The 22,992-nt window shown below is 35.1% G+C and overlaps 2 protein-coding genes across 3 annotated transcripts; one reads left to right on the forward strand and one right to left on the reverse strand.

Annotated features, from left to right (window-relative positions):
* Window positions 1-337: 337 nt before the first annotated feature.
* On the reverse strand, window positions 338-2,181 carry LOC145107744 (bidirectional sugar transporter SWEET14-like). Of its 2 annotated transcripts, XM_079044695.1 has the most exons (6): window positions 1,964-2,181; window positions 1,815-1,851; window positions 1,506-1,716; window positions 1,249-1,410; window positions 1,012-1,131; window positions 338-902 (listed from the first exon to the last, which is right to left on the reverse strand). In XM_079044695.1, the coding sequence occupies exons 1-6, from the start codon at window positions 2,007-2,009 to the stop codon at window positions 606-608; spliced, it is 873 nt and encodes a 290-aa protein (XP_078900821.1). In that variant the 5' UTR covers window positions 2,010-2,181; the 3' UTR covers window positions 338-605. The 2 variants fall into 2 exon arrangements, with proteins under 2 accessions (XP_078900821.1, XP_078900822.1); XM_079044696.1 differs by lacking the exon at window positions 1,012-1,131.
* Window positions 2,182-5,368: 3,187 nt separating this feature from the next.
* Window positions 5,369-12,378, forward strand: LOC145105388 (fimbrin-5-like). Its single transcript, XM_079042504.1, has 7 exons — window positions 5,369-5,459; window positions 10,736-10,808; window positions 11,004-11,203; window positions 11,306-11,463; window positions 11,761-11,857; window positions 11,942-12,033; window positions 12,143-12,378. Exons 1-7 carry the CDS (start codon window positions 5,369-5,371, stop codon window positions 12,329-12,331), a joined length of 900 nt encoding a protein of 299 aa, XP_078898630.1. The 3' UTR covers window positions 12,332-12,378.
* The last annotated feature ends 10,614 nt before the right edge of the window (window positions 12,379-22,992 follow it).

Consider the following 22,992-nt stretch of genomic DNA (forward strand, 5'->3'; position numbering starts at 1 on the left):
AAATTACCAATATTTGATATCACTTGTTGGAAATTAATACGATCAAATGTATGCTGATTATTGAAGGTAAATTAAGTGTTTAATTAAGTTATGAGCTTTATTGTTATGGAACACGGAGAAATAAATTAGAAAAGGGAATGCTACAAGTTTTCTAGTCTTCACTAGGAATGAAAAAAAAAAGGTTACAGTTGAGATTACATAAAATTCTTGGAAACTACTTCTATCTATAGCCTAAAAGTTATAATATTAAATTGTTAAGACACGTTACACTACCATTATTTAATTGCAAGATAAATCAAGATATATCTCCTTATATCCTTGAAACATAACTAATATCTAAGAAAATATAAAACAGTTCTTTATTCAAAAAGAAAATTATCCTTCCATAAAGCTATCACTCCAATTAGAAAGAAAGACTACCATTCCTTTCAATTCTTCCTAAAAGAGAAATTATTCCCTTCCATAAAGGTATCCTTTCTTGCCTTTCATAAAACTATCATGACAGATTTATATTTCACATATACCATGTCAACCACTTTATCTAAGAAGATGTGATCGACCTAGTTAATTTGGTTTTCCTCTTCATCAAAATTCAAGTGTACGTTTCATGCTCCAACTTCAATTGTGCAATTTCTCACATCATGGAGAGCTTGATGTTTAGAAGCCACAAACTTAGTGTTATGAGTATTTTGTGGGAACACCGGACGTATGTCAACATTCAACAAAGTTTTCAGCTTTACAACATCAATGATTTTCTGATCTCTAAATTCTGGGAGTTTTTGATCTGCGACTTTGTCTTCACAATTACACATTTTTTCACTGATAATCGGGCTTTTGTTTTTGTATACATAGTATAATATCATTTGAATTATACCAAACGTGAATCCAAGTACATTTGGAATCTGTAAAAGATGGTATTAAGACACTCGTTGGATAAAAGATAGCTAACTTTGTTAAAGATAGGGACATAGAAGAGGCCATGGAATTGTTTGTAGAGTTGTATAGTAATACCGCAATATTAAAGTCACCGAGAAGAAGGCCATAAAAGAACCACATAACAGCGCTAAGGGTGAGGGCTACTGATAATAGAATTGGCATATACTCTATGCTTTTTGTTTTAATCACTTGTCGCTGAAAAATAATATTGATATCATACATATTAAGAAATTTCACCATGTGAAATGTAAAAAGAAAAGATTCATCTATGACAAGGTTAATAAAATTTTATATGTATGTGTATAGACGTACCAGAACTCCCAAAGGTGCTACAAAAACACATAAAGAAAACACAAGGCAAATCCATCCAACTATCACGCCACGAGTAACTCCACTAGCAAGGAACTGGGTGAGAACAACAACCAATCCGAAACCAACAACTATTAGCAATAAGATTAGCTTCAGACTCTCCATCTGCATAACCAAGTTTTAGTTTGTTAATTTAAACTTCCTTGATGATCATAACTGCAATCATTATGTTTCATGGTGAAGTAAAGATTAGCAAATACCCGAGCCTTCTTTGGTGCATAGAAGAGAAAGAAACAAATGTACAAGGTCTCGATGATGCAACCAACCGAGTTAATGGTGATGAGAAGCATGACATTGGACTTGAGTAATGCATAGTATATCCAAAGCATCGCACTGAATAAGCCCACAACATATGGCGCCGACTGAAACCCTTCGGTTGATTTCTTTTTGTAAACTTTATAAAATGTTGGTCTGCATTTTTGTTGAAATTTATTTCATGAACAGTTGGTTGTATAGAAGGAAGGGGAGGAGAGGTGAAAAACATATTAGAGAAAACGTCGGAGACTTACATTGGTGCAAGAAATACCATAAATGAGACGATATTACCTGCAAATATAAGAAAGCAAATTGTTAGCAGCAGAATCGTCAACGAAAATATAGATGCGAAGGGAGGAGAGGGAAACACAGAGTGAAGAGAGCAATTGAAAGGGCTATATACCAAGAAGTCCAAATGCAAGAGTGAGGTGAGCCATGTTCCCTGTCATCTTCCTTAACTAATAACTAGTACAAGTATATGTGGACTAATTAAATGATTTGTCTTGCTGCCCAAAAAAAATACAAGTATCTGTCCTCTTCCTCCTCAAAAACCAGGTGTAGTTTAAGGAAATGCTACCTTTCTCACTATATCTCTCTTGTTAGTGGTGCTTAAGAGATGGTAGACTGATCCCTTTATATAGACAGCAAAGGCTGAGCATGGTGGGACCACGAGTTCTTTAAGATAGCATGCAACATTCCTTATTTCTTTAAATACCAGAGTTTCGAACAAATTAAATTTGAATGCCAAGTAAATTCGAAATTTAAACTTGTTGCTTGTATAATGTAAATCTCGCCACTCTGGCAAATGTCGTTGGCGGTTTGCCCCACTAGTCGGAGCCAAGTTTGTTGTTTTGACTCCCAATATTAAACTTCCACAATTTTGGTTCTGTTCTGTTTTAAATTATTAAATTTTAATTGTAAAATCATGTATTTTTCATAATTTCCCTCAATCATATGATTACTTAGCTTATTAATTTCAATAATTTTTCAATCTATTTAACTGTGGGCGATTTGACAATAGCTGCTAGATATTTGGAGGATTACTTCAATTGGTCAAAGTTCACCTTATTATAATTTATATATATTTGGTGCTTTACTACTCCCGTTGTCGTCAAGCATAGAGTTAAACAAAGCAACATTTGTTCATAATGGCTGCTCATTATGGGGATTGGTTTCCCTTAACTACTGTGGACGTCCAGGTGGCCATTTTTTGATGCATATGTCACCCACCCATCTATTTGCGCTGATTGAACAGAGAAACCATTATCTGCTTTCGTAAGCTTATCTTACTTTAAAGGATGGGTGTACTACGTACAAATTGATTAGATATGATTCTTAATTGCTCAAGCTTTTGTTTGAGTGCTTGCATAATTGAAATTATCATTTTCTGATAGAAAAAGTGCCTGCATTTCTAGTTGCATTTTAAATGGCTAAAAAAATTTACCTGCTTTTTTATTAAAAATATTTTTTAATTTTTATAAGACCACAACTTCACTGTCAAGGGAGAGGATGTCAATAGGCAGTTCGATCCAACCAACAAGAGCTTGTATGCGTACAAGTTGCTTCTTTAGCGCTGTGATGTTATCATGAAAGTTAGCTTTAACCATGTATATCATCATTGTACGGTAAAACCTCTATAAATTAATAATGTTGGGACTGAGATATTTTATTAATTTAGCAAGATATTATTATATCGCTAAATTAAAAAATTATTAATTTAAAGAGTTGGCTTATATTTGTGAGCAACTCTCAAATTAATGCATCGACCTTCAAAATTTCTATGTAAATTCTGGAGAAGACATTTGTGAGCTTGAGAACTTGATGACGGGAATACATTATCGACACAAAATGGATGTGAATGAGTTTATGGATTATCCAGATGAAAATAATGAATGTTAGGAGGTTCAAAGTATTGAAGAAATTATCGCGGATACCGTTCAAAATTCGGTTGATGATGATTTAGTACCTTTGGAACCGGTCACTCGGAAAGAAGCATTGCAAGCAGCAACAACTCTTCACAACTTTTTGTTGCAATACAAGAATATAGTGCCTCAACTCTTAAATGCAATTGGGTTGGTATTATGATTGATTCAATCAGGGTTTTGGCAAAATTTCAAGTTAATTTTGGAACCCTTTCTGAAATTTAATGTTTTATCAATCTTTTATGCATTGGTGGGACCTGTTTAGCTTTATCAAGGTGTTGGATCTTGTTGTGGTTGTTAGTAGAATGTGTACCAGTTGAGGTTCGTTATTCTGTTCGTGTTGTTGGTACGTCACCTTTTGGGTAAGGTTACGATTAAGAAGGAACATTGTCGGCCTGACGAGCATTTGGTTTTCTCCTAGAGAGTGTGAAATATTGTGTTTTTAAGTTGGAACGAGTGTTCAATTGTCTATCTTGTTTCTGGTTGTGTGCGGCCATGGATCTTGTATTTCATTTGTCTACTTCGTTTAATAATGTATCAATTGCAATGGATTGTGGGGAAGTTGTGTGTTACAAAATCGTATGGATCTTGAATTTCAGTGAAGTGTTGACTGGGATGTTGACTGGGTTGCTACCGGTCAGTGGGATGATGGTAGTGTACCTTTAGAGCCATGGATTCTGGTCGGGAGTTCTCATGTATGTGGTTGGGAGATGGAAAGATTGGTGAGGAATCGTGAGCTCCTCATCCTAATAGTTGGTTGACGTCAGGGCGTGTCGTGAGCCATCGTGGATTTCTCCAACGGGAGTGGTTTGGAAGTTGTATAATGGAGACCAATATATTGTTCTATTTGGCGTATGTCATGGATGGATGTTTGAGGAGTATAGTGTTGTCACTAGGGGCCCAGTGACCGGCAAGTTGAATCGGGTAGTGATAAGATGTTAACTTGATGGAAAGGTCAAGGTTGTATATTAGCAGTTATTATTGGGATTATTCTTAGTGGACTCGTGTTCATTTTTTGATGAGGTTTCCTATGATTTCTTTCCCTATATTACCTATGACAGGGTGGTGCGTATACTAGACTAGTTGAGTCTTAGCAGCTGGTGGCTGTTATGAGTATTTTTAGAGTTGTTGGTAACTTCAGGACTGCTGATAGTCCCAAGGTCGATGATGACCCATAATAGTTAAATTGACATAGTGGTAGTAGTGCACTGGTTAGAGTAATAGGAGTTCGATGTTGCGGGTGGTTATAAGACTCTTGGGTGTTCTGACATATGAATGTGTACATATGTTGTTTTAGGAACTTGAGTGTCACACGAGTTTTGGTGTTGCGCATGGTTGCGTTTGTAGGAGCAGTTGGTTAGTTACAACTTGTCAAGAATATAGGTGTGTATTTGAGGATCTCATTCATGATATATAAAACTTTAGGATGGGTTGATCTACACCGCAATTATTTTGGCTTTGATAAAGTACTTTTAGAACCTAGGGGAAGTGTAGGCTATTTAGCCTTTGTTGTTTAATATTCCGCACTGGAATTTGTATGCAAGGTCATCATCATCGACAGTTGATTATGGATTATGTACCCAGTTTTTAGTGAGACAGCGCGAGGCCGGGGAAAACCTTCGGCGGATTGACTTTGCGAACATTGGGTTAGCATAGTCGATGTGTGGAGTGGACTTGATTTCATGGAAATCAGGTATGATCTGGAAGTCTTCAGTTTGTGATTAAAGGTAAGTGCCTCATGAGGTTGATTAGTTGCAGTGTGATTGTGATCGTTTCTTCTTCGAGCCGCACACTTCTTGCTGAGGATTAATTCAATTTCCATTCCAATGAGGATATGTTTGTTTGGGGTATGGTTTCATTGTTTGGGGTATGGTTTCAGTGCTACAATGGTCGGGACATCAACTATTCGGGAGTTGCACTTGGGAATGGCTTATGCACCTGGTTCTGAAATCTATGTAATGATTGTTGTAGGTTTTGGTATGTTGGGTTGTGTCGGCTCGCGCATAAGGGAATGGGCTTGGAAAACCAACAAAGGAATCGAGGATGTTCTTAAGAGAAAATTCGCAAGGGTAGACCTCAAGGACGGAATCTAATTTATGTGGGGGAGAATAGTAACACCTGTTCCCAGAGTGGATCTGGTGAGGGCTTGGTGGGATCAGAGATCATATTTTTGGGAAAATCTATGTATCACTACGTGGTGAATGCAACATCTAGATGTGGCATATATTATACAAGAATTCATGTTTGGATGGTCACCACGAAGTGGCAAGGGGAAGGTCATGAAGTGGCAAGGGGAAGTCACGAAGTGACCACTGAGGCAGCGCAAGCCTATAACTTTTAGTTTTTTCTCCATATTTAAGCACCTAATCTCAAGGGTTAGGGCATCCTTTCCAGCCTCCAACCCTTTCAAACGTTACCCTAGCCTACTTGGAGTGATTCTTGTTGTATTAATAGTAATTCTCGAGGTTTGAAGCTTTGGATTTCATTTTGGTAGAAAGAGAGGTGTGCTTGTTAGTTTGAAGAGTGCATCACTCCAGATCTTGCACCTCATGCATCTTGTGGAGCTTCCGAATGTATAAAGCTTCCACCTTTTTGGTTCTCTCTTCATAGATCTAAGATTTATTGCATTTTTCAGCTCGTATTCAAGTTTGGGTTGGTTTAATGAGATAAAGTTTGCAAATTTATATCTCACCTTGGTCCCTTGGTCACTATATCTTTTGGATCTGAAGTTTGATTCTGTATTGAGTTCTATGCATGAGATTTTGGTCTTATTTCGCCATTTTGACATATTTTGAGTTCTAGACTTGCATTGGGCATGCATGTTCATAAATCTACAACTTTTATGTTGTAATAGAAGTAAGAAAGCCTTCTAGAAGTTATGGATTTGTGGGTTTGGTGATTGAGAGCTTAATGGTTGAGTTCACACCTTAAGTTGTCATTAAGGATGGGTAAAGTTGGAAATTTTATCCATCAAGACCTTGGGAAAGACTAGATCTAAGCTTTTGAGCTCTTGAGGTTGATGGAAAACAACTTAATCCATTAAGCTGTTGAGACCCGGTTCCCACGACATGGCATTTTGGCCGCCACGGCGTGGCGACTGGGGGATACTCGTCTATTTTTTCACCTTTATTCCATGATGTAGCAAATGGGAGGCCATGAGTAGGGATTTCATCTCTTTAACCGGTATTAGGAGGTTCGTGTAGCTGATTCTGTGGAGCTATGAGCAGGGATTTCATCTATTCATTCACGTGAGTCTCCTCACTATACTTGCCTATGTGGTAGTATTTACATGCTGACCAACTAGGTCTCTATATGTTGTTTGTTGCTATATATGTTACGGAGTTGCTAATAACTGTAGGGCGTGCTGTTAGCCCATTAGGACTGCTGATAGTCCACAGGGTTGCTGATAACCCACCGGGCGTGCTGTTAGCCCACTAGGACTGCTGATAGTCCTCATGGTTAGGGGTGGTCAAAAATATCCGCATCCGAACATCCGATCCGAAAAATCCGAAAATCCGATCTGAAAATACCCGAAAAATCGGATATCCGAAAATTCGGATACCCGAAATTCGGATATCCGGTTTTTCGGATTCGGATTCGGATATTAAAATGTGAAAATTTCGGATATTTCGGATATCCGAAATCCGAAATATATAATATAAAAAATTATTAAAAATAATTTTAATGCATTGAGTTTTTTCATTTGAAATTCAAAAAAACAAATTATTAACATTTTTACTTGGTACGCATAGTGAGGATGGTATAAATGTTACCTTTTTTATGTTGATTTTAGTAATTTGAGTTTGATTTCTCAAAATCTTCAGGTATCATGAGGTAACTTGCATTTAACCGGACCAAATGAAGTCTTATTATACCTAACAAATGCACGGAAACGTTCTTTTTCTTGGAGGGTTTATTTTCTTTATTTAAAACTAATGAAATTTGGATATCCGGTTTAATATCCGAATCCGTATCCGAAATTTCGGATACGAATTCGGATATCAAAAATCAACTATCCGAATTTTCGGATATCCGAATTTTCGGATATCCGGTTTTGAACACCCCTACTCATGGTTGCTGATAACCCATAGGGCATGCTGTTAGCCCATTGGAGATGCTATTAATCCAGCCGACGTGTTGTTAGCCCTTTGGGATTGCTGATAGTCCCCATGGTTTTCTAATAACCCATAACTGTCTATTTATATTGTGTTGTATGAGATATTTTGGGGAAGTGACTAAGCTTTGTGCTTACAGTTGTGGATTAAATATTTTCCAGGTACTTATCGGATTGAGAAGGCGGGATTCTATACAAACATCAACAGTTTTAGGATTTGATATTTTGCGTTGTCTTTTATTCACTCTAATTTCTGAATAATGGTTTGTGAACAAATGATTTGATGTGAATGTAATTTTCTTAAAAATGGTTGTTTGTTCTATTTTAAAATTGAAAAGATTATTCTGGAAATTGGGACGTTAGACAATAGGATCCAACTGAAGATCACATAATCAAATCACTCTTCAGCTTCAACAATCTGAAACATCTCTAGTTCTCGCATCATAATATGCATAAAAATCTTCAAAAGAATAACTTGCTCCTAAAATATGAAATTTCCTGAAGTAGAGTATGAATAATAAATAATATGGATCCGGGAAACATCCGGTGACGCCATAAAAATATCAAAGTACATCAAATGGATGTAAAGAGCGCTTTCCTCAATCGTAAACTGAAAGAAGAGGTATACTTATAGCAACCTCCGGGTTTTGAGAATCTTGATCTTCCATATTACTGCTATAAATTGGAGAAAGCTATTTATGACTTGAAGCAAGCACCTAAGGCTTTATATGAAACTCTTTGTACGTTTCTTATTGAGTCTGGATACAGGGGTGAGGTCATCGATCCTACCCTCTTTCGATGTTCAAGTGAAAAGCATCTAATTCTTGTAAAAATCTATGTGGATTACATCATTTTCGGCTTAACTGATTAAGTGACGATAGATGATTTTGCAAAACTCATGACAAGCAAATTCCAAATGAACATGAATAGAGAGATTAATTTCTTTCTTGTTCTTCAAATCAAGCAAGTCTTACAAGGAATCTTCATTCATCAAGAAAAGTATACCACTGAATTGTTAAAGAAATATTCAATGGATAATTGTTCTTCGACAAAGGTCCATGTGCCATTTAGTTACAAAAACACCGTAGATCCCACCGGAGAGTCAGTTGGTCAAAAGGTATACCGAGAAATGATTGGTTCTCTATTGTACTTGACCGCAAGTAGGCCGAATATTGTCTTCGTAACGGGTTTATGTGCCAAATACCAAGTTGATCCCAAAGTATCTCATCTGACCGCAATCAAGCAGATTTTTAGATACCTTAAAGGGAGCAAAGCCTTGAGTCTTTGGTTCCCTTTATGAAACGACTTCAGTCTGCAAGCCTTTATATACTTAGACCATGTGGGATACAGAATGGACCGCAAAAGCACTTCAGGAGGATGCCAATTCCTCAGTGGGAGATTAGTGAGTTGGTCATCAAGAAACAAAATTGTGTATCACTCTCCACTGCTGAGGCATAATACATTGCGACAACCACTTGCTGTTGACATGTCCTACCACTATAAGAAAAAGACCCTTTTACGACGCGCAAACCATGACACTCATTGATTTATGTTACGCAAAAGAAAGTGACATTAAAAAAGTGTCATCTCTTCAAAAAATTTAAGGATTTAGGTCACGTATTATTGCGTGCCCTTAAATTAGTGTCTCATGTAAAAAAATTAAAAACACGGATCGCACTTTATCTAAAATGTGCGTGTGATTTTTACTCAAAACGCCCGTTCTTAAAAGGGGGAAATGAAATCCTCTTAAAATTCTAAAATTTTTAAATACCCCGCTTCAAGATCTCCCTTCATTCTCTTCTTCCCTTCTTTCTGCAAACCCTAATCACGATACCATCTCTGCTATACACCTCGACAACTCATATAATTGTTCTATATATTTTTTTTAAATTCGCGTTCATTCCTGAAGATCACGAAATGGCGACCAGAAACTAGGGCTTTTACTTCCCACTTACATATAATCGTGATTTTCATCAAGAGTTTCAAAAACACTTCCCTCACGTACGCTTTTCTTCTTCAATCTCACATCCATCTAGGGTTTTGGCATACAAGAACTCTATTCGACTCATCATACACCAGCTATTAAGGGAAGACGTCAAAGCATTCATAGGTCGGATGTTAGTGAGTACAACATAATACGGGATGCTATCCCGTACTCTATTTTGGTAAACAACCGTACTGTATTTATGTTTTTCTAGTAGTGAACTCTTTTGTTGATTTTTTCTGTAAAGATTTGGGGCTTTTGTGTTTCCAATTTAGGGTTCTAAATCATAGTTAGACGTCACTCAGTCGTGGCCTCTCATGACTTCTGATAGTCTGGCAGACTCTCAGTCGTTGCTCACCACCACTTCCATATATGTTGTTGCTCACCACCACCTCCTTGAACGGTCATCTCTGAAAAACCCTCAGAATTTCTAGGTAACATTCTTATACTCCATATTTCATCATCTTCTTGCGATTTTCCCAATTGAAACCATGATTGTTCCTTTGTTTTTCTTAATTGTCAAGTCACCAAAATAATCCCCTATCTCCGTCTCTCATCACCTGCTCCTGTTCTCTCGGCTGGAGAGAATCCATTGCTGCTGATTACATTTTGTAGTTTAAAGTTCAAGCTTCATACTTCATTTCTTTTTGTTGGTAGGGTTCATAACTTCTCTATTTTGTTGCTTATTTTGTTAGGGTTCATAATTCCATAGTCCAAGCTTCATTACATTGCATCTGAATACACTTTGTGTTGTTATCATTCAATCTTCATAATTTTATGTTGGAATCGTTGATTGAAATTGAAGAAAATGATTCAATTTTGGGTGAGGTTCAATCTTTATCCTAAAAACTTATGAGACTTTTTTTGCAGACAAAAATGCCCATGTGTGCCCAATATTAGAGCCAAGCTGTTAGTCCTTCAAAAGGGTGTGTTTCATACTGTCATTAGTCATACATTTAAAAGGTTGTTAATTAGGTAAGCATGTTAAGTTTAGTTTTTCCATAATTAATAAGTTATATTGCAAATTGTATTTATAACCCTTAGGGCTAAGTAGCAACTATGTTATTACCATAATTGGGTACACCTCTATGTACAGGTGATTAGTAATGAATAGATGGTATGCTTGATTTGATTAATGATTTTGAATTAAATTAGGCATTGCTGGGAGTGAAGACCGTCTCTCTAAAGCAGATGGATTTTGTATGTTGTTTCTCATTGCCTGTTTGTTGTAAAATATCATTTGGTTCCTATCAAATTCGTATACTGTTGAATTTAATGAAAATAAAGACAAAGTACAAAATAAGCATGCCATCGAGAGGCCACCATCTCTCCAAAATTATTTAGTTAACCTTAATTTGTGAGTCTAGCATGTTGTTGGAAAAATTAACTTTTTTTTAACATTTTCTTTTGTGTTGATGTATAGATGGGTTCTTTTGGAAGTTCTTGATAAACTTGCACCAGGGTCTGTTACATGGAGGCTAGCAAACAAACCTCCAATTAAAATGCTGTTTAGAAAGGTTGAAAATTGCAATCAAGTTGTAAGCATTGGAAAGCAATTAAATTTTTCTCTTGTGAATGTTGCTGGGAATGACATTGTTGCAGGAAACAAAAAGCTTATAATAGGTTTGTGTTTTTTTTATTCTTGCGTTATGTTTAAATACTTGTGTATAATGAAGAAAAGAAGGAAATTAGTGATTAGGTTTGGATATTATTGCATGCACCGAGCTTTCTTATGGCAGTTGATGAGATTTAGCATGCTTCAACTCTTGAAAAACTTAAGAACTTATGGACAAGGAAAGGAAATAATGGATGCTGATATTTTACAATGGGCAAATAAGAAAGTGAAAGATACAGGGAAATCAGGACACATGGATAGCTTCAAGGTAAGCCAAAGATACCCATGAATAGTTACTAGTGTTTTGATATGCATTAATCAAAGAGGGAATGGAATGGAATGAAGCATTATAAATTTCTTTTACTTATATTATCTTTAATAACCTATTTTTTTTAGAAAAAAAAAATCAAAAGTTTTTTAGTTTCTAAAAATAACTGAAGGTAATTTCAACCGTAATGATCCATTTCATCACCATGCACATTCTATTATATTGTTAACTCCATTCTTTTTTTTTTCTAATTCCATTTCATCATATTAATTAACTATAAACTTTGCAATTATTCAGGATAAACGCCTATCAGATGGTATTTTCTTTCTTGAGCTTCTTAGTGCAGTGGAAAAGAGGGTGGTAAACTGGGGTCTTGTTACCAAGGGCGAGACCGGTAATTTTTAAACTTTCACAACTTCATTCCATTGATGCAATAATTTGAGAAAATAAACATTTTTTTTGTTTGGATTTATTACAGAGGAGGATAAGAAGTTAAACGCAACGTATATAATTAGTGTTGCAAGAAAACTGGGGTGTTCTATCTTCTTATTGCCTGAAGATATTCTTGAGGTAACATCATTTTAATACTGCTATTGAGTCCTTTTGTATTACAACTTTACTAGTTGTGTCATCATCATCATCATCATCATCATCAAATACTAATTTAAATTGTTGACAGGTTAACCCAAAGATGATTTTGATCCTAACAGCAAGCATTATATACTGGAGCTTATTACAGAAGGCTAAAGTTAATGAAGAAGATAGACCACCAGATGAACCCACTGTTGCAACAGAAGAAGTAGAGGGAAATCCAGCCATGGATGAAGCTGCTACTGATGATGGTGGTACTGGTACCACAGAGTGTTAACCCAAAGATGATTTCCATAAAACTGAACCATTTAGTGTTTAGTAATTCCAACCTCTTAATGGTTAATAAAAGGTAGGGTTCCCTTCATGATATTCCGACTACCCGTATTTTACAAGCAAAGGGACAATAATTTCTATCCTTGATGGGCTTGGTCTGTTTCTAGTTGGATTCTCCGTGTTCCCTACTCTGATGTTGAAGTCGTTGTATGGTCTATTATTGTGTATTACAGTGTTGGCTTTTCCGCTAGCGTAGGAAGGTATGCCCTATTTATTTCCTCTTATAACTCCTGACATGCTCTTATGACTTAATTACTTGACTTTTTCTCAGGTTTTTCCGTTACGTGTTTGTTCTGTTTTCAGTGCACCAGATGGCTTTAAGTCTCTTTCGTACATTGGCTGCAGTTGCAAGAAATGTGATCATTGCCAATACTTTCGGTTCAGCTGCCCTGCTTGTGGTATTCTTGCTGGGTGGATTTATCATGCCCATAGGTAATTAAATTGCTAAAGTGTTTTTTAGTTTAATTTTCAAAGAAATTCAATTATCTTCTTTTAGATATGATTTCAAAGAAATTCAACTCAGGGACAATGTTTCTTTTGTAGGATTTGCATTTACTCCTGTTGATCTGCTAATATACTGTATACTCATTGAAGAATGCTTGAAAATTTGATTTCAATTTGTTTAAAGAACAATCTTCTTAAATAAAGGGGAATTCATGAATGAACTCGCATCTACAAACTGAATTCAACATCCTCCATAGTTTGAGTGGAAGCTTAATGGATTTCTTTGAAGGACTTACATATGAGCATGTCAATTTTATTTTTTCTGATGTTACATATCCTCAGGTAATCATATAGACATAACCTTTACCTTCTTTATTATGTGTAATTTGTTCATTATGGTTTCTGTGAAAATTTAAGGAACCAAGTAACCTACTTATTCACATGTCAATACAGGATAGCACAAATTCTGTTGGTAATGAGTCAATGTTTCAACCAAATCCAAATTCTGTTTATCAGACAAAACATCTCTCATACTTCATATTCATTGGAAGAGTTGTAAGTGAAAATTCATGAGTTTATATTATTCATTCGGATACAGAGAATGTTAGTGTGATTGTTTTTATTTGTAGGTTGGGAAAGCAGTTTTTGATGGTCAGTTGCTTGATGTTCATTTCAAAAAATCTTTCTATAAGCATATGCTTGGAGTAAAAGTAACCTATCATGACATTGAAGCTATCGATCCAGGTTACTTCAAAAACTTTAAGTGGATGCTTGAGGTGAGTCTCATTGAGTCAACCCATTTTCTCCTACTAATAAAAATCCATTTTTTTTACTTACATATTTGAAAACTCATGTGCAGAATAATATCAATGATATTTTAGATCTTACATTTAGTATCGATGTTGATGAAGAGAAGCTCATCTTATGTGAAAAAACAGAAGTAAGAATTCTTAATTTGATTTCTCACTCACTTTTATCGGAATCAATGTTGTAATTGGGAGGTGTATTTTTGTAATTATTTTATGGTGTTGATTCAAAGTAACGGACATAAGTATGTCATTCCCACAACCTTATACACCGAATAAATAGAGTTATTATATAAGACATGAATAAAGGGAAATCTCCGAATAAGTCCCAAAGTTTTGGCCCAGTTTATGAATTAGTCCCAAATTAATTTTTGTTAACGAAAAAGGACAGAGTACCGGCTAATATAATCAGTTTGACCCTTTTTTACCTATTGAGCCGGTAATTGCTGAGTTGACATCCGACTTGGCAATAAATGCTGATGTGGCAGCTGACTTTGCATTCCACGTCAGCTTCTTATGTTTAACTGAAAAATCCAGGCACATTGGAACAAAAGGCTTCAGCGAGGATCGAACTCGCAACGTTGAATACGAAAAACAAAGCATTAACCACCAAGCCAAGACACACCTATTGACATTAGTTCTTCAAATATATTTATAAATCTTAATACCCCTATGACCCCATTAACGACACATTGAATCTGGTATCCTCCTTTTATCATCTCTAATCTAACCCATTAAAAGCCTAATTCATTTACAACCTTGAGAGAGACAGCCGACATATAACCTCCTCCATTGTTCAAACAATCACATATGCGTCGCAAAGCAACAAATTAAGTGATTCAAACCTAGAATTTCAACACCTGAATCTGTAAATCTTATTTCTAAGGTGAGGGTTAATGAGAGTGAGATTGATTTTCGAGGTAGAGAGGGAAACAGGGTTTGTAATGGTGCTATTGAGTCTGGGTTGTTTATGATGAGTGATTCAGTTCAAGTTATGCTAAAATGACGACATTTGCATTCTTTCTCCGCCTCCATCGACGCCATCTGCATTCTTTTTTTTTATGAGTTTAAGGTTTGATGTTAATGGTTAGTGGTGGTCAGGTAGTCGACCTTTAAAACAAAACAAATTTTCCGATGGTGAAGATGTGGTGGTGGTTGCCGGATTTGTCGTCGGAGTTGAGTACAGAGTTGAGATTAAAGAATAGGATCTTGGAGAAAGACTGAGGGAAGAAGAAAGGTTAGAGGGGAATATTGCAGGCCATTTAAAAATAATTTCTTAAGACTTTATAAATACGCTAAAGAAACAATATCAATAAATGTTTCTAGTTCACATGGTAAGGCGTGGTTTGTGAGTGGGTAGTCAAGGGTTCGATTCCCCTTACCGTCTTTTCCCCAAAAAGTCCAATTTTTTTACTTTGTAAATGAAAGGCCAGCCTCCTCAGATGCCACGTCAGCCCAACAGTGCAATTGGCAAGCCACCTCAGCAAGTAACCTGCTAAAATGGTAAAAAGGGATAAAAGTGAATACAATAGCCAGTTTTCTGTCCTTTTTCATTAACGAAGTTTAATTTAGGACTAAATCATAAACTGATCCAAAATTTTAGGATTTTTCTGGAGATTTCCCCATGAATAAAAAGTAGCAAGCATTTTAGATGACGAGAACATTGTTTCAAGACCTTCAATGAGTTATGATGATGTGTGGGCAAAAACTCTTTTGTAGACTGTAGAAGTTGATGTAAGAGTTGCCTGGTAGGAGCTGGTCCTGAAGGTAAACATACAACTCTTGAAGTCGTAACAATAGTTCTTGATCTGACACCTCTACAACCTGGCTCGGATTACATCAATCGATAGGGTATCTGCATTTGATCTAAAATCAGCTTTGACTCTACAGAGGCTTGTCCAAGCAGCAGTAAGTACCAGATCATATTTCTACCGAGTGAGTTTGATTATGTAAATGTTTCTCGGTGGGTTTGATGAATAAGTTTACTTTCAGGTGTGGTTCCTTGGTGAAAATGCAAATTATGCTATATCCGAGTTTGCTTGGGAATCAAGAACCCCTCCTGGGACTGCACTCATGATGTTGGTGTGAGGTGAGTCTTTATTAATATCCAATTCTCCCACTTAGTTATATTAGCATATTAATTTTGTCTTTTACAACTAACATTCCATGTTTGATTCTTCTAATAATTATATTAGCATATTAATTTTTTGACTTTTATTTGATCAGGTCACAAGAATTATCGGAGTAGGGGTTCATTAGTCTTAAAGAATTATGAAAGGCAAGATGCAACTCTACTTAGTTGGAATTTGATGTTTATCATCTTTGTGTATATCTTTTTAGTTTGTATAGCATTACATTGTAGAAGGTGTCCCTTAATAGCAATGTAGTATTAAGTTATATAGTTAGGCAAAACCTCTTAATAACAATGTACAATTAGATCCCCTTAATATCAATGTATTACAATTTTTTGACATGATGTTATCGGATGAAATTGATTGTTTTGGTATATATTTGTTTACATATTTTTGTATTATGCGTAAATGAGTATCATAAAGACGCGTCGTAAATGCATATCGTAAATGGTTACTGAAGTTTATGACAACCAAATGCGTGTCATCTTCATTTATGGCAGGGCTTTCTTGATACGCATTGTGTGTCATAAACACGGGCGTCGTAAGGTTACGACACGCAAATGCGTGTCGTCTTCCTTTATGACAGAGCCTTCCTTGATACGCATTGCGTGTCATAACTGCGTGTCATAAATGCGCGTCGTAAATAGACGACGCGCAAAAGCGTGTCATCTCTCGTTATGACATTGCCTTCCTTGACACGCATTTGCGCGTCGTCTGAGCGTTTTACGACACGCATTGCACGTCGTAAAAGGCTGTTTTTCTAGTAGTGTACGGCTGAAAGCATAACTCATGGATTAGGGCTGTAGAATGCTTCGCATTGGATACTGTGATTCCGAGAGTGCCATTGCAATTCGCAAAATCCTATTCAGCCATCCAAGACGAATCACATTGACTTGCGGTATCACTTCATTAAGGATTATATTCTTAAAGGTAACATTGAACTTAATTTTGTTCCTACACATGAAGAAATTGCCGATGTTATCACCAAGGCACATGATTCCACAAAACTAAACGGGTTTTTAGAGATGTTAGGAATGATGAATCATGACTGAGTTTTCTTAAAGGGTAAATGGCATAGAATGCAAACTCTTCCTATCCAGAAAATAGATATGTTTCATTCATCTTGTCACCGCAAAATGTTGGTCTACATTTTTGTTGAAAATTAATTCATGAATGGCTTGTAGTATAGAAGGAAGGGGACGAGAGGTTAAAAACATATTAGAAAAAGCATCGGAGACTTATATTGGTGCAAGAAATACCAAAAATGAGACGATATTACCTGCAAATATAAGAAAGCAAATTGTTAGCAACAGAATCATCAAATAAAATATAGATGCGTGGGGAGGTGAAGGAAACAAAGAGTGAAGAGAGCAATTGAAAGGGCTATATACAAAGAAGGCCAAATGCAAGAGTGAGGTGAGCCATGTTCCCGGTCATCTTCCTTAACTAATAACTAATACAAGTTTATGTGGACAAATTAAATGATTCGTCTTGCTGCCCAAAAAAATACAAGTATATGTCCTCTTCCTCCTCAAAAACCAAGTGTAGTTTAAGGAAATGCTACCTTTCTCACTATATCTCTCTTGTTAGTGGTGCTTATATAAGCGATGGTAGACTGATCCCTTTATATAGACAGCAAAGACTGAGCATGGTGGGACCACAAGTTCTTTAAATATGAGAGTTTCGAACAATTTAAATTAGAATGCCCAGTAAATTCCCAATTTAAACTTGTTGCTTGTAAAATGTATTTATTAGATCTAATACCAACTCAAAGGCCTCATATAACCATCTTTGGAGAACTACGACTAGCATTATGGCTGAGCATGTTGCAAACTTGGAGAGACTCTTATGGACAAATAAATAATGATAAACGGGGCAGTTTCAGTCCAGTTTCACATTCGTATCTGACCAGTTTCAGACGTGCATGACTTTTCATCGGTTACAAGTTACACGGCCCAATTTATAAGGATGTAAATATGTCGACTCTGGGAAATGTGGTTGGCGGTTTGCCCCACTAGTCGGAGCCAAGTTTCTTGTTTTGACTCCTAGTATTAAACTTCCACAATTTTGGTTCTGTTCTGGTTTTAAATTATTATACTTTAATTGTAAAATCATGTAATTTTCAGAATTTCCGTCAATCATATGATTACTTAGCTTATTAATTTCAACAATTTTTCAATCTATTTAACTGTGCGTGATTTGACAATAGTTGCCAGATATTTGGAGGATTTCTTCAATTGGTAAAATTTCATCTTATTATAATTTATATATATTTGGTGCTTTACTACTCCCGTTGTCGTCAAGCATAGAGTTAAACAAAGCAACATTTGTTCATAATAGCTGTTCATTATGGGAATTGGTTTCCCTTAACTACTGTGGACGTCCAGGTGGCCATTTTTTGATGCATATGTCACCCACCCATCTATTTGCGCTGATTGAACATAGAAATCATTATCTGCTTTCGTAAGCTTATCTTACTTTAAAGCATGGGTGTACTACGTACAAATTGATTAGATATGATTCTCAATTGCCCAATCTTTTGTTTTAGTGCTTGCATAATTGAAATTACCTTCACCACCATTTTCGGATAGAAAAAGTGCTTGCCTTTCTAGTCGCATTTTAAATGGCTAAGAAAATTTACCTGGTTTTATATTAGAAACATTTTTCAATTATTGTAAGACCACAACTTCACTGTCAAGGGAAAGGATGTCAATAGGCAGTTCGATCCAACCAACAAGAGCTTGTATGCGTACAAGTTGCTTCTTAAGCGCTGTGATGTTATCATGAAAGGTACCTTTAACCACGTATTTGATCACTGTATTGCTTTTTGGTACGTGTTACATTCAATGTCTTTTGCTATTCCTCTGAGGAGCCCAGCAATACTAGCCAAGCAAATTCCAATTCATAATTGAGGTCTTTATCATCTTGAATTCTTTCCATACGTAATGGAGGATAGTTTTAATATCCTTGTTGGTATGCACTTTGTAATAATTGGATGTGATCAAAACTAAAGAGCATTGCCTTTTTACAAGTCTTCCCTAATGCAATGCTTCTTATATCTTGTGCATAAACTATTGAAGGTTTGAATGGAATCTTATTGGGTTAATGTTACTATAGCCCACAAACTTTAGGTTTAGGTCTTATTTGGTCATTAACATATATATTTTTTTGATGATTAATTATCCATTTAAAGAAAAATGTTTTACATAGACGTAGCGGATAAACGAGCAACAACCTGTGTTACAACCTTTTTTTGGATGACAAAACTAATTCTTTTAAAAACAACATCTATAGATCTTGGGGTCATAACATTACTATGCATGACCCGTTGGACTCTATTGAGTAGCTGCACAGCTTCTGGCGCAAGGAAACCGAAAGTATCAAATGCAAAAGATATAAATGTTTGTTGATTTTTCAGGCACGTTTTCTCATGTTTTGCCACTTTACATGATCCAACTTTTAAAGCAGTTTGTCCTATTGTGAAAACCCACTCTCTAAGCCCACAATAGGGAAACCCTGTTAGATCCCCAAGCCCGCAGTCATTAACCTTAATTGTATTCTAAGTCCCCCAAACTTTCAACAAATATGTCAAAAATGTCATTATTAATATTGTAAGGGGAAAGGGGACTGTGGATTACAATGATGATGTGGCATGCCACATGGTTTCCTGTCAGCAAAACTCTGCACCCACATGGCATACATATGCCTTTTTTTTATTATTATATATTTTTTAAAATCCTATTATTATTATTATTATTATTATTATTATTTGATTTTATAAATATATAATTTATAAATATTTGAAGAACATTCAACTGGTTCTTATTTTCTTAGGAACATTCAACAACTATAACAGTACACAACCATCAACCACCACTATGCACCATCGGCGACCAAGACCAGATAACCTATTTGCCACTAACAAACTAAATCAAAAGAAAAAAATACAAAAAGATGCATTTGGAAATCAAGTTGCCCTATATGGACTTAAAAAGAATTTTGAGTGTAATAATCCTAGGTGCTTATAGACATTGAGAAGGAACAAAGAAGAGCATTTACTCAATTTTTTAGATTAAAGTTTATGTAACGGCCAGAAAATTTGAGTATTTTATCATGCTCTATATGGCACGTAAAGATGCATATGAAAATCAAGTTGCCTTATATGGACTTAAAAAGAATTTTGAGTTTAACAATCTTAGGTGCTTATAGACATTGACAAGGAACAGAGAAGAGTGTTTCCTCATTTTTTGAGATTACAGTTTATGTTACGACCATAAAATTTGAGTATTGTAATTGATGTGTGTTTTAATGTATATATTTTACTTGCTCAAGGTTTAAAGTTATAAAAAACTGATTTTTATCCCAACGGAACTAATAAACACACTAGGAAGTGTACCTAATCGTGCAAGAGCATAGTTGTGGTATGACCAGGTGTCGAACACAAGGGAATGGTGGTGAATTAATTTGGAGTTTTTGATTATACGTTACACTAAACACACAAAAGTAGTAAAGAAGGGTTTTATGGAATTAAATCTCAAATAAACAATTAAACAGCAATTATCGATAAACTGACTGAAGACAGATCTATTTAGGTACTTTGGGTTAGACAAATTATATCTCCAAATACTAGCTAACTACTAAGTACAATGGATATTTATTCATTATTCACTAATTCCTAATATGACTAGCATCATGATCTAACTACTAATCCTTTGATTTTAACATAGTTATTAATTCAGTGATCTAGTGAACAAACAATCGTGCAAATAAGTGTTTAGTTTGTATTAAGCAAGATTTGATCTTTATTGATCCTAATAATCATTGGAATTAAATCATGCATAAAATGGTAATCTACTCATAGACACAAATTAAAGTTCATCAATTTATTTCCAAACCCTAGGTTTTGATCTAACTCTAGTCATAATTACCAATGATCATGGACAACTATGATTCAAATTAACACAGTTAGAATGGTTATCTAATGTAACGTCCTAAAAATCATAGGATAAAATTTTCATTTTTAATATAATCAAACACTCAATCATCCTTTATTCAAACATTTAAAAAGTATTTCAAAACAAAACAATTATCAGAGTACATTCCCAAAATCACGAGTTTGCGAAAAACATAGGTGTATACGTTGTGATCAAGCTGAACCCTTCCCTTTCGAACCATGAGTACCTAAAACCATCAACCACAAAATGTAAGCACAAAGCTTAGTGAGTTCCACAAATACCACATACCAAACATAACACACTAGTACAAAAGTGACCTACAGTCACACTTTCCGAAAAACGGCCTGTGACACTTTTTATTAAAAGTGTGGCCAAAGGTCACTAAAAAAATTTAGAGACTGTTTTTGGATACATTTAAATTAGTTTGTGTGGCCATTATATAGATAATCAGAACTTTAACCACACTTAATTATACTAAATGTGACCAATATTAGTCACACTCGAACACTGAGGCCATAGGTCACAATCAGCCACAGATATCGATCAAGATTGTCATACTTTTTTTGACAATAGATAAACGTATTGTCACATGAGTCAGTTGTATGTGTGTCTATAACCTGGTTCCTTTTTAGCCACATAATAGACAAAGTAGCTAAAAGGTGATACATATGGTCACACTAAATATTTGTGTGTCCATAGGGCGGTTCTGTATTAGTTGTACTTAGTAAACGCAAGAAAACAAGTTAGTATTGGTTATTTATGGTCATTTACTTTTTATTAGGTGTGTCAAAATATGATGAATTGGCTTTGAGAAGAAACAAATATTGTAAGTGTAGGTAGCATTTAGTTATGATTACAGTTATTATATGTGTCTATATGTAAATATAGTTATAAAAGAACAATAATTTCTTATCGGTATAATTATGGGTCGTTTATTGAATATGTTACTATATTTATGTAATGTTCATTCTGGTTGAACTATTGTATTTGTAAGTTTAAAGAATAGTCTTCATAAAATGAAAATTTGTTGATGTAAAATTGAAATTGTTTCTTGGTTAAGTTATTATACAAAAAAATGACAATTTTAGACTTTTTGGATGACTCGTAAATTTGACTATTTTTTTCTTTGATATCATTTGGCAAAATTAAAAATGAACAAAAAGGTCAATCACACCATTTTACAAAATTACATTGCTTTATTTGCAATTAAAGGGTTGTATAAATTAATGAAAAAAATTGAATGACAGTTTTGTAAAGTTACGTCAACAGAAACAATTTTTGAAAAAAGCAAAAAAAAAAAATAATAAAAATAATAAAAACAAAAACAAATAACAATATAGTTGTATTGAATAACAGCTATAAGAAAGGACCAAATTGCCATTTTTGTCATCTATTCTTTTAATTGCACCAGATCATACACCATTAAAAAATGAAAATAATACAACTTTCTTTAACAGAAAAGTATGATAAATAAATGAAAAGAATACAACTTTGTCTAACATTGCATAACGAAAGTACATTGCTATAATATGCAGTTTATGTTATAACATGTCATCTACCATTACAGTAAAAAACTGAAAAATTAACTTTGTGTTATAAGAATATTACACCAGAAAAGTTTGATGGTATAATATGGTAAAAAGATATTCGGTAAAATCTTTAGTTTTGGGTTCAACAAAAGTTTTATCCCACTCAATGAGTTTCCAGCAAGGGGTCCGCCCAATTATGCCTTTTGACTTCACCCATCAGATTATCATCCATTATTGGTGAATTCATAGACAGGTTATAGGCCCTACATGTAGTTCTTCCCAACAATGCAGTTTATCAAATTCCAGGTGTTGATTCAGAAGAAAGTGTGAATCAGGGCTCTTTTGTACTTGGCCAATAAAGAAGAAGGCTTTGCCTTCCAAGTGTATCTCTCCCAAACCATATTGCTTTTGACCTCTCCAAGACAATTCCCATATGCTAACTACATGTAAAGAAATTTTACAATCAAACACATCATTCCAGATTCTAATAATAATTTGCAACTATTATTTTTTTATAATAATCTAAGTATCAAGTCTATCCCATAAGACCAAGAATAACTTGTCACAGGTTTCTATCTACGTTTTAGCCCCTTCAAATCGCAGCAATGAGACTAAAAAATAGAGATGAGGTCACATAGAGACAAACAAGACAAAAACAGAGAAAGACCTTAAGAACAAGAAGCATACCTGAAATGGAGAGGCGACAAATGGTAAGTCTGAATGGAAAGAAAGAAAGAAA

Source organism: Lactuca virosa, chromosome 4, assembly GCF_052849685.1.
Source record: "Lactuca virosa cultivar CGN04683 chromosome 4, Lactuca_virosa_CGN04683_v6, whole genome shotgun sequence".
NCBI classification, from domain to species: domain Eukaryota; kingdom Viridiplantae; phylum Streptophyta; class Magnoliopsida; order Asterales; family Asteraceae; genus Lactuca; species Lactuca virosa.